Here is a 12,884-nt window from a genome sequence, read left to right as displayed (position 1 = left end):
AGTGACCCCTGCTGGGAAAGACCCAAGTGTGTGCCCTGGGACTCATCTGTATTGACAGTTGGGAGACTAAAGCATTGCCATCCACACCCAGCAGGTCCAGTTCCTGTTACAGATCCTTTTTCCTTGCCAGACCTACTCTTCTTGACCTCCTTGTGCTGCACCCTGCTTGGCTGCTTAGTCCCTCCTGCTTTAACCAGGCTCTGTGGATTTGATACCATATCCACTTAGATCTTACATGGCTGCCTCTTTTAACTTTCAGAGTTCGATTGCAGGTCTTTACTCTTTCTGGCCAGTTTTGTCTTGTTATTACTTATATTCCATTAGAACTTTTCCTGGGAACCTTTCAAAGAAGCCCACTTGGAATTAAATTCTGTTTGCCTGGCTATTGTGCACATGAGCATAAATGTTTAATGTTAAGGAGTGCTCACTTTGCCATCCACTCCCTTGACCCCAAGCCCACCCACTCTGAATTGTCTGAGAAATTTGCTGACATCACCAAGAATCTCCCTGGTTTCAGTTTCCACATATTTTGCTTTTGAACATAGTTCAAAGTTCAAGCTGAAGTTTTTCTAGTGCCTGGAGAATGCTCCATCCTGGGTCATGCTGGAAGAACAGTTGGGTCTAATTTTTTTTTGAAGACCATACCTCTGACCGTTCTAGTTCTGTGTATGCTCTGAGGAAAAGATGGCTTATGTCCTAGCCACAACTATGTTATAGGTCCTCTAGAGCTCCTGGAGGACTGGGAAATTCCCTTATAATGGAAGACCATCTTCAGATGGTTAACTTTCCCATGTGTACTGTGAACCACTGCCTTAGTATTATTTGAGTTCTGCATTTTCTCCATGATCCTGTAGGCTGACTGCTCCTCTCCCACAGGCCATAGGGGTCTTTTCTCTCAATGAGAGGAGGCTTAGATCCTGTTCTAATAGATCTTTGTGTACTCCTGCAAGAGCTGTAATGCCAGAGACAAAAAGCTTAGCAAAAGCATGTAGTCATGAAGACTGAAGACACCAGCAGGGAGGTACACAACACCTGGTCCATTGACCTAAAACTTGGTCAGTTTAGGATGAGCTTTGGGGGGGGGGGGGCAGCTGGCCAGTATGGGGAACCAAACCCATGACCTTGGTGCCTTGGTGTTATAAGGCTAACTGGCCGGTCCCTTGATGCAGCATCTTCCATGTGACTTAATGTTGTGGTTAAGTTTACAGCCCAGACCCCTAGAAGAGCAGAGAAAGAGAAATAGCCTCTTCCATTCTGAGGATTCAGTCCACCACCAGTACCTCTTCTGGCTGGGCACAGTGTCTGTGTAACAGAGGTCACTGTCTCTTTTTCTCTTTTAGCAGATCCACCCAGCTATACCACAGGGCATATTTCCTGAGCTATGGCTGAGGAATCCACAACCTGAACCATGATGCAGAACAGCTTCCAGCTCCACTGGGCATTGCTCTTACATCCTGGAAGGACCTAAGATGCCTTTGCAGGGTACTAGGACTTGGGACACTCCATCATATCAAGGCTTTGGAGCACAGTACTGGGGTCATTAAGAGGCACCATGAGAACATGTTGTATTGCTCTTGGCTTTACATCCCCATGTCTGAAAAAGTGGTGCTCTGTTAGATCTTCATATGGGTCAAAAGGCTGTGGCAGCAGCCACTACCAACTCCTTCCCCGCTGACCTGAAAATTTTTTCTCTGGACTCGATTCCAAACTCCCTGTCTTATAATTACATTTCTGTCCTCATTTTGGTCAGTGTGTTTTGGTCAGTAATGCCCTTTTTATCCATGCACAGATGATCTCAGTGCCCTCGAGGCTTCAAAACCTTGGTTAGGTCACGTTGTTCATTCACACGGCCTCTCAGGATACATACTCTTTTGGACTGGAATCACAGGTTCACATTCTAATTTTATATTATTTTCACCCTCTTACTCTTAGACTGATATCTTGATGAAGGAGATGGACCAGACACTCAAGAAGTATGCTTTCTAGAACACTGGCAAAGTTACTTAAGTCCCTTCATGACAAGTTTAGTTGCAAATCCAGGCCTCCTATTGTAGACATTGAGATAGACTGTGGTCTAAGAAGGGTCAACTCATGCCTGAAGGACCTCCAGATAGTCCTGTTGTTTTATATCCTGACTCAGGGGAAGGTTTTACCACACATCTTATAGCTGTACTTCATCCCCAAAGTATCAGGCACCACACACCCATAGAAAACTTAAAAGAAATCACAAAGCTACACTCTGTTACAGTGATTGGGCACTAAAAGTTCTCCACTGTCCTCTGACTTGAGCCTGGATGTTCTCTGGGAAGGTCATTAGTGGCCACTTCCCAGTTGATAGTAAAACTTCCATTCTTGAGAATGGGTGTCTCCTACCTTCCTTTTGTAGATACCAATTTCACTCTGTCTGCCTTAAGCCCATGGCCCCTGTCATTCATAAGGTGCTCTTGCTGCTGTAGAATCAAGTGCTGTGGCACTCAAATAGTTAATTGTGCTTGTTTATTCAACAGTGCAAATTTGGTGGGAGCAAAGTCTCTTTCCCCTTCACTTTTAGAACATGACTGGCACTCAGTGGGTCCTCAGGTACTTGCTGAATAAAATGAATGCGACAGTGCAAGTGGGAGCTGTGCCCTGCTTGCCCTTCCTTGCCTTCTCACTGATTTTGACACCCTGTCTAACTAGACCTGCACCATCTTCATTCTCTCCTCACCTGCCTTGTTTCCCTCATTGCTTCTGAACAATATAATAGTTCTTCCCAGACAGACTAACATGATCTATATTCACCTGCTGATTGCAAAGGATTGCATGTAAAATAATCAGTGATATATTCCCTCATATAGGCCCACAGAGGTAAAGTGAGTTGCTCAAGATTTTATGGCAAATCCACTCCATAACAGTTCATTCCACTGCTTTACCACTGGGTTGGCTACTCACTCATTTTTGATCACCACCCTACTTCTTCTCCCCAGCTTCTTTGATTATCACCCTTACGAACTTTGAGAAGGGGCCACAGTCTGGACTTCAGCCCCATGCTAAGCTTGTAGAATCTTCTGGGACGTCTTGTATAGAATTAGGATTTTTCGTGGTGCTAAGCAATTTCAGGGATTTGTGACCTATGGCTATACTGAGATAAACTTTATTAAATGCCTACATGATTGTACACTGGTTCTGTCCCTTGGTAGATTTACATCTTTGGCTGAGTGTGGCCAGTAAACATTATCCTGAAGCATCTTTCAAGATTTGCTCATGCCCGGGTTTCCTAAGCACCTGGAGCTGGTACTAATAGTATTTCTCAGTTTTTCTTGGAGAGTAATTGTTATACTTTCCTCTGTGTAACTGAGACGGATAAAAGAGAAAGAAAGAATTTGCTCAAAATACAATCAGTGAGGCCTGGAGGGACTGCCACCCATCAGGGGAGCAGCCTTTCTTTTTATTGACAGGGAAATTTTACAAGAAAAATCAGTGGATTCAATCATCAAAGTAGGACATAAGGACATGGGCAGTGTTAAAAAAGTTGTCTATGGCTAGGTATAGCTTAACAATGGAAACTGGTAACATCAGTAAATTAAAGTGACATTCCAAAAGTACAATTAGTAAAGGGCTAAATTGGTCAAACTGGCTCATTATCTAAAGTATGACCTCTCCTTAAACAAAAGTTAAACTCTTATGATAAAATCTAAATACAATTATCTCTAAAGTTTCCCCCAACAGACAGCTTGCCCCTCGCAAACATTTTTTCCACAACTTTCCCTTCAGCAATTCTTAAAATCTCTTAACAGAACCTGTATGACAACTACCTGTTATCTCTAAAATAATTAAAGTATACAGTCCCATACCTAACCAGTGATTAAGAGTTGATTAGACGGGCTTTGGCCACACTGTCTATGGGCTGTGGCCCCCTGTCTGAGGGCTTTTGCGCCATACATGCACTTACCTAAAAACCTTATTCTAAAATCAAATGAGGATCACGATTTCTAACCCACTATAAAAACCGGAAGCGATGAGGGAGTCAGAGTCAAAGGTGTCCTGATGAAGAACAGTCAGCATTACTTCAGCTTGACGAGTCCATTGGACCATGGAACATAACAGTTTAATCACTATAAGAAAACATAAGATACATGAGACACTAATTCCAGCAATAATCCAAATTCTTATATTTAAACCAGAAAACCACTGGGTAGGATTAAGCCAATGGGCCAAATCATTTAAATGATTAATAGTAATCTTTTGAGCTTCTTCTTGAAGCTGTGTCATTTGTTGTTGAAGTTTGATTAGTAAACCCAGGCTACAATGTGTGTTGATAAGAACATTTTTATACATTCAGGTTAGTAAATAGGCGTCCATTTATCAGAGCAAATTATACAAAGCCCAGTTTGAGTTATCTGAAGGTCGTGAGTTTGTTCCTCACACAGGGCACCATTTTGTTGCTTTGTGTTGCTTCACCCGCTACAGATTTGTCACCCCTCTTCCCCTGGGTGATGGAGATGCAAAGGATTACTCAAAGCTCATCTCTTCCAAGCAGTGAGAAGCCCCAAAGTGGTTAACTTCCCTGGGAACACTCAAGCAAGAGCCAACCCTTCCATTTGGGAAACTAATGCCGAATTGGGGTTCTCTTCCTGCATTTATTTTCCAGACCGGGAAGTTACAGGAAGAGACATAGGTGGGGCTATAGTTTAACAGCATAGGCTGGTAACTTTCAGTGAAACAAGCCAGATGACATTCCAGTAGACAGTTAAGTGATCTTATCAACCCAAGCTTGATCTTAGCAAACATTCCTTCATATAGCAATTTCTCAATATCTTTACATAACAATCAGTAACTAGTCTGTCTTTGAGCCACCAACCTGCTGTGCCACAATTCTTATCTTGCAACAGAGACTTATAGCCTGAGGAAAATTTCCTGTCCTTGCAAGGTCAATATTTGAAACTGCAAGGCTTTGTAAAACCAGGCCCTGTGAAGTACATATGCTTTTTAGTATATTCCACAAGTAATCATGTGTCCCTTTCATCTATCTCTCCCTCCCCCTGTCACAGCCACCACTTCCAACTTTTTCTCTGATGATGTAACTATGTCCAGTACAGGCAACTGTTTCTCCCAAGTTATCACTTCTCATTCCTGAGTAAAAATAATTTCCCAAGCCACCAGGAGTTTTCAGGCATCAGCATCTAGCCCTCCAGTGCCTGAGACTTGCCCCAGGTTTTAATTTCCTTCCCATGCTGAAGGTCCTGATTTGGCTTTGTCTGTTTCAAGAACAGTGACAGGTACTTGACTGAAGTCACCCATCAGCCAGCCAGTCTTTGATGGATGCTGTAGCACAGAAGATTAGGTAATTTGGAAAAATACATTACTGTTAGCCCCCAAGGAAACAGTAAGGTCCTAACTAGCTTAATGGATTGAGAATGGTGATGGAATGAATGAATATAAGGTATAGTGTGAAGGAAGTTGATCAGATGTTAAGGGAGAAGAGGTTGAATCAAAATTAATACCAATTTAGTGCCTGGTGGATGAGAGAATGGTAATACTGTTAACAGAGACAGAAAGACTTAGGGAAGGAGCAGGTTTTGCCAGGGCTGAGTTGGGGGCAGGGATAAACATAGTATGGGATGTAATCAGAAGTTCCACTGAACATCCATGTTGTGTTTATCAGGCAATTGGAAATATGGAGATACAGGTCAGGAAAGAACTCTAGGACAGAATTTTAGATTAGGAAAGTACCCATATCAAGCTGGTTTTGAAGTCATAATATTGTCATATATGTAGAGAGAGGGGCAGAGCCTTTGGGATGCATATCAATTCAAGGAGGAGAAATGGGGAGAGGACTAAAGCTTCAAGAGGTTAGAGTTTGGGCACTTATGTCTTTTAAATAGGGGTGGAAGTGGGAGGTGGGGCAAGCTGAGGGAAAGGATCCACGGTGGTACAGATGCAAGAAAAGTATGGGGAGGTAATTTGTGGACCAGGGTAGAAGGGTTTTGAGTTTGAAGTACTCAAGTTCAACATAAAAGTGAAGAAAAAGGTGAAAATATGGAGACGTTTCAGTAAGAAGTGGGAAGTTGAGGCGACTAGTATCACAGAAAGAAGACGAGATGGGCACAGAGGAGCTGAGGGCATGAGGATGGTAGGAGGAATTTGAAGTAGGAGGCAGGCACCATAAGGAATATGGGGATCTCCTGCAGGTGGGTGCAAGGCTGGTGACCAGGAGTGAGGTCCCACTAAGGTGGGATAGCATAGCTGAGAAAGCTGTCAACCAGGGTTGGTGGGTTTTCTACTGCATCATCAGTTTTGGATCTAGAGCAGGAATGGAGAGTGGTGGAAGGAGAGGGAGAAAAAGGAATTGTGTATTAAGTGGAGTGTCTGAGCAGGGATCCATGTCAGGGGGGGATAAGGCATGGGAGGGTTGAAAACAGTAGGTAGACTTAGAAAGGGAGGAGTTCGGGGGCTAGAGGTGACAATGAGGACAGAGAGTGGGTGTACGTAAAGGTAAGGATGGGATTAGGCTTTGTCTGGGGTGAGGAGTAAATCAGTACATAGATCTTTGGAAACTAAAACACCATATAAAAATTACCACTCCTAACCTGCAGTTAAAGTGTGGTTTCCTGCTCTTAATGGTTAATATTTTTCTCCTCCTTGGTGGTCACTGTTAATTTCAATTATATTTTCTTTGGGGGGTGGGTGGTGGGGTGGGCAGCTGGCGGATACACAGAACCGAACAGTTGCCCTTGGTGTTATAAGACTGTGCTCTAAAGAACTGACCTAACTGGCCGGCCCCTGACTATATTTTCTTCTCTTTTCCTATTTGGCTTGAACATCCTGAAATTTTCCCACCCTCTCCTGTTCTAAGGTCAGCTTTCTGAATCCTCTGATTTTAGTCTAGATCAGTGATCTGCAACCTTGGCTACACACTGGGCTTCCCTGGGGAACTTTTTTAAAAGAATACAGGTGGGGGCTGACCAGTTAGCTCATTTGGTTAGAGTGTGGTGTTCTGATCCCATACTGACCGGCCACCAATCAATCAGTCAATCAATCAGTCATTGCAGGTGCCTGCCCTCACCCCACCCCAAGAATCTGATTTAATTGGTGTGCTGTGTGGCTTGGACATAAGGATTTTTTAAAGCTCCCCAGGTAACTTTTCTGTGTGGCCAGGGTTAAAATCCACTGGTCTAGGTGTTGACAGGTGAGAATAATGACTCCCTTTAATGAGTTGTCCATACTGGCAACTACCTGATGAGTACAGGTAGGGCTTTATTTCAGGTGTGGCTAAGTATATGGACTCGAGTCAGATGCCTGGGTTCCAGTCTCAGCTCCATGATCCCAGGAAAGCTCTGTATTATCTAGAATCTTCAATTTCCTAATATGTTGATGGGAATAATAATAATAATGCCTACAAAAGAGTGAAGGTTAAATCAGATATGTAACATGCTTAGCACAATACCTGACATGCAGAAGAATTCAACAGATATTAGTTGTTTTTCTTAATATTTGTGTGTGATCACATTAGCACTTTATTCTGATATAAAAAGGCTCTTTTTCCAAAGGCCCACACAAATTAATTTCCTCCACACACTATTTGTATATGTGTATATTACTTAAGGAAAATTGCAGGCTTATTTTTAATTTTTAAAAAAGCGTCATGATTATAGTGATTACATGTAGCAGGACTTAGTGCTATAATGAAAGGTAGCAAAAATTACTTTTCTGAATACTTAGTTTTAATCACTTGGTAAAAAAGTAGCCATAGGGTGTGGACTACAATTTTTCTAGAATCTCACTCCGGCAGAAATATGTCCAAGGGGAGTTCAAGTTATACTTTCACTATTTCTCAAGATTGTTTATGGAATGCCTCTGCAATACTTATGCCATTTAATTTTTGTTTAAATGTCTTTTAAAATAAGCAAAGAAACATAACCTGCCCCTTGTGCCCGTCATTCAGCCTGGCAGGTCCTTAGCGGGCTAGCCCTACCTTTCTGATGAGCTGCCCGCCCCCACCGCAAGATGATTGTTTGAGAGGTAAAATCTACTGCCAAAAACAACATTAAGCTTTTAATGGATGTTAACATACTTGCATTTACAAGCAGTGAAGTTTGTCACCTTCATTTATGCAGCATTAACCTTTTTCTCCAGATCATTGAGACTGAAAATATGATGGACCGAATTGTGACTGGCTTGTCTGAGTCTAGTGTCAAGGTGCGATTAGCTGCCGTCAGGTATGAGCTTTAAATGGTCTGAATAAAAATCCTTTGCCATGTGTTTAACCTGTTCCCTTTCCGGTCCTTCAACGAGTAAGCGCAGAATCCAAATGTTACTGGAAAGTATGCTCAGGCAAATTCATACAGAGTGTAACATCATCTAACAGAACTCAGTCTCCAAAGCCCATGAAGTGTTCTGATATAGTTGACTTAACAGTGTCTGTAGATGTACTTGAAGTGTGCATTAGTAATTGTGAAATGCCAAGCAATGTGTTTGAAAAGTAAAAGTTTTTGGCTGCTTGTAAAGCTGATTTTTATTATTTTTTTGTAGATGTTTGCACAGTTTATCCAGATCTGTGCAGCAGCTTCGGACCAGTTTCCAAGATCATGCTGTGTGGAAACCTTTAATGAAGGTAAGGACAAAGGGTCAGCAACTAACAGCCATGCCCACAGAGCCAGAGTGAGCTGAGCTAGTTGACAGCATTCCCTGGGTAGAGGAGTATGTCTCATTTTTGTGTAGAGCATTTTGAACTTTTATCTCTTCAAAGTGGACATTCTAAGCATCTGCAAACCTACAGAGTGTGTATTTGAGGTCAGTGTCTCATGTGAGGGGGAAATACACTTGACCCTTGAACAACACAAGTTTGAACTGTGCAGGTTCGCTTTTATGCAGAATTTTTCCAACCAATGTATAGTCTGCCCTTTGTATTCATGGGTTCCACATCTGCAAATTCAACCAAGCTTGGATCAAAAATACAGTATTCACAGTATGAATAACCCACAGATATGCAGGGCCAACTTTTCCTTTCCATGGGTTCCAGGGCCAGCTGCAGGACTTAAGTATCCATGGATTTTGGTATCCACAAGGCATCCTGAAACCATTACCCTTTGGAAACCAATGGATGACTGTATATTCCTGGTTTTCTCATTCTAACTAAACTTTAGTTACTGATCTGATCTCCCTGTGTGTTTAGTGTTTAGTATCACACTTTAAACTTACTTTTAGAGTTGTCCTTGTAATTTTTAGTTATAAAAAGGAAAGGAATCAGTCATTTACAGTTCTAATTTAGTATTCTTAGTCTTTTGGCAATTCCTAGATATTTTTTAACATAACCTTTTTTGGTGTTAGGTGTCCTCTTAAGTACTTTTTCTCCTCCCCTTGCCCCACAAAAAAAAAAAAAAAAAAAAGGTTTACGGCAAATGAATCTGAATCAAGACCTAGAGTGTGCATAAGGCTGCTGCTTAACATTATCCCTAATATACGAGGGTACTTTAAAAAGTTCAGGGAAAGATTTGTATTATCTTTTAATTGTATTTTTCCTGAACTTTTTGAAGTACCTTTGAATTACATAACCATGGGTCAAATTGGTCTTTTGTCTTTTTATTTATTTTTTCTTCTTAAGTTACCATATACCTTGCATTTAATCAAGAGGGTTTTTTTGTTTAAATTTTTATTGTTTTGTTTTGTTTCTTAGTACCTACCATGTGCTAATAAGCAAAGCCTCCAGACACACTGGACTACCAAAATTTTTGCTATGGAGCTCTTGCCATTGGCTTAAAGCCTCAAGTTAGAATAGGGACGTCAGTGTGGCAGACATACTCAGGAGAGGTTTCAGGCAGGAAGAATATGAAGTGGGCTTTGAAGACAGAAGAAAAACAAGAGGATTTTCCAAGGAAAATAATAGCATGAGCAGAAACATTATGTATGGTATATGTGGGAAAGGGCAAAGATGGCTTTATGACTGTGGTGGAGTGGTGGGATATAATGAGACAAACCAATGGACAGGTAAGGACGAGGTGGAAGAGTTGGACCAGTGCCACAGACCTTGGGAATTGACATGCTAGGTAGTTCTTCTCATGGGGAGGTTCGTCTCATGGCATATTACGTGATTTATATGTTGAGGTCCCTGTATAAGGCAATAGCAGTGGGCTAGGAAAGACTATATGAACCCTGGAAATACTTCATTGGAAGGAGTGACAGGATTAGGTGTAATGATTTACTATTCAGGAGCTGTCAGGGAACACCAAGAGGTTTCTAGTCTAAAAGAATGTCACAGTGTTGGCCTTGTGAGACTTACCAGGACAATATAATTTTCTTTAATTTGTCTTTTCCAGTGACCCTGCCTAAGCCTGTGACATTGAACTTGACCCATTTTCATCCATTGGCACGCCTTCCCAAATTTCAACCTGTTGGATATATTCAGCTCTTCTGAATATTCCTCATTCCTTGCTATCCTTTTGCTTCCTGAACCTCATTAAGAACCCCAAATCTTAGGTTATTTACCAATTCCCCACTCTCCAACTACAATATCAGTGCCTCTCCACACTGGGAAGACATTTGCTCAGAGAGTGTGCCAGTTCCCACCAACAAAAGTCTCTTTCAGGTTCACAGTCCCTTATCTAAAACCATTGTGTTCAGATTTGGCATTCTTAGATTTTTTAAGGTTCTCCTCAGGTAAATGATGTTTTCTTTCATTGTTCCCACTCTTTCTTATTCTTAGATTACAACTTTTTCATAGCAGCTTGATTTTGATTTATTGATTATCCATTCAAGATTTTTTAAAGTGTTCTTTTGCTTCCCAGAATAACTTCCTTTTCATATAGAGCCGTTTTCTCTGATTGCCCAGCTCAGTACCCCTCTGTTATACAATCAGAAATGGAGCAACATATGGTTTCTATCTAGTTCTCCTTGGGAAAAAGTCTGGTGAGCAATCTAGAGGGGCTTTGTGCACATGGGTACATGTGTGTATAATTACTGTCAAACTACAATTTTGTTGTACATTTAAAATATTGTATTAAGAGCTTGGAAATAAACAACTGATTTACTTCAAATACATTTTGGTTCCTCATAGTTAAAAGGCTGTTTGCAAATCTACTGATGTTTCCCTTTTGCTTTTCCATGTTTTTAACTGTTGGTTAGCAAACCACAGGAGAAGAGGCATTTGATTTTAATTAAAATTTTTATGCGTATTTGTGATTAATTTTTGTTCCTATTTTGGTGAAATTCTATTTGTTCACAGTGTTAGATGTTAACTTCTGAGTTTCACATGTTGTATTTTACACTGCAGTATGTAAATGCTTTTTAAAAGTTTATAGGTTCTTTTCTGTTTTAGTTTATTATTAGATATTATCTAATTTGGAAATAAAACTTGATAAAAGCAAATTAATCTCTAAAACAATAAATAATATTTTACAAAATGAATCATGTCAGCTAAAACAACTTTTTAAAGACTTGGTAGACATTCACTTATTTCAACCAGTGATTCTAAGTGATATAATTTTGGAAAATAGTTATTTCTCTTAATCCACATTTACTGAGCACCTATTTTGTGCAATGCCATTAGGTTGCTATAGGCCAGGATAAATTAGACCATAGATATAAAGATTATTTTTTCAAAAAGCTTAAATTTATTAATAGAAGGTGAGAGTGGCATAACTGCACCAAGAATTTGAATAGGTAGTTGGACAGTAGTAAGGATCCTGAGAGAGGTCACAAATAATGGCAGTGGGAGCTCAGAGGAGAATGGAATGACTTCTGACTGGAAGGGCTGGGATAATTTTAAGCATGGGTGCAGGGTGCATCTGAGAGTTGTAGGAAGGGCAAGGCAAGGGAAGGTTGAACAGGGTCTGAAAGAAAGTTCTGGCAGACACAGAGGTCAGCAAGCATAGTATGTGAGTCTTGATCTTTATCAACTAATTAACAATTCACAGGAGAGTTAAAACATAATACCTTAGGAGAGCTGCTTTTATTTTATAATTCTTGTTTATTCTTAACCAGGGAGCTTCAGACTTGGTTTAGCCTGAGGAAGGTAGATAATATGATATGTAATATAATAAAAATACATAATATAGTATGTATATTTAACTCCCAGAAATTTTTTGTGATTATCCATTTCTGATTTACATAGCTAGAGCTCCTAGTTTGTGGATCATAAGCCTGAGTCTAATCTGAACCCAAATGCAAAGAATTTGGATGAAGTCGTTATTGCATATAAGTGCTGGTGTTTAAGAAGTCTTCCCTCTTAGAATCTAGAAAGAACAGGTTCTGATAATAGCTAACAGCAGCTAACATTTATCATCACACTGTGTTGCCTTTTGAGTTCAATGAAAGTTCATAGCCGTTAGTTACCTGTATACCTATTATGTGTCTGATAACAACAGCAATTATGACAATAAATTACCTTTTTCAAAACATCACTTATTAGTCATTACTATGTGCCTGTTAATGTTCTAAAATTTTTTCATATATTCTCACAACAATCCTATGAAGCAGTTTTATTTATAGTACTATTATCCTCATTTTACAGCTGAGAAATTCATGTACTTATTTAGTTTTTTGAGCTGAAATCTGCATCCAACCAGTCTGTTTTTAATTTACATGCTATGGTGCTTGCCTTATTATTCACCATATCACATTTAATTCTAAATAGTCCTATCACAGATGTGTTATTTTCTTCAGTTTATAGATGAAGAAATGAAGGCTCAGACAGGTTCAGAAATGTGCTCAAGTTCACACATCTAGTTAGTGGAAGTGTCAGGGTTGGAACCAGGTCTGTGTGTTTCAGGCCTAAAAACCAGTCTCCCACATTGCCCTGCCTATGCAGTAGCTTAGTCCATTCATGTTCTGGTCAAACAAGAGACACATCAGAAAGTCAGCTGCTGGGGCAGTTTTGTGTGTTCATAAGTGGCCTGATTTGACCGAGT

At 40.4% G+C, this 12,884-nt stretch overlaps 1 protein-coding gene across 3 annotated transcripts in view; it reads left to right on the top strand.

Annotated features, from left to right (window-relative positions):
• ARMC8 (armadillo repeat containing 8) overlaps window positions 1–12,884 on the top strand; it is a 99,503-nt gene that overhangs the window by 61,988 nt on the left and 24,631 nt on the right. For all 3 annotated transcript variants that reach the window (XM_063114268.1, XM_063114269.1, XM_063114270.1), the window contains 2 exons: window positions 8,116–8,198; window positions 8,512–8,593. In XM_063114268.1, coding sequence (XP_062970338.1) covers window positions 8,116–8,198; window positions 8,512–8,593 — 165 coding nt within the window. The remainder of the gene's footprint in view (window positions 1–8,115; window positions 8,199–8,511; window positions 8,594–12,884) is intronic.

The sequence above is a fragment of the Cynocephalus volans genome, chromosome 11 (assembly GCF_027409185.1).
Source record: "Cynocephalus volans isolate mCynVol1 chromosome 11, mCynVol1.pri, whole genome shotgun sequence".
In the NCBI taxonomy this organism is placed as follows: Eukaryota; Metazoa; Chordata; class Mammalia; order Dermoptera; family Cynocephalidae; genus Cynocephalus; species Cynocephalus volans.
The sequence above is the reverse complement of the archived record's forward strand: the minus strand, read 5'-3'. Positions and strand labels throughout refer to the sequence as shown.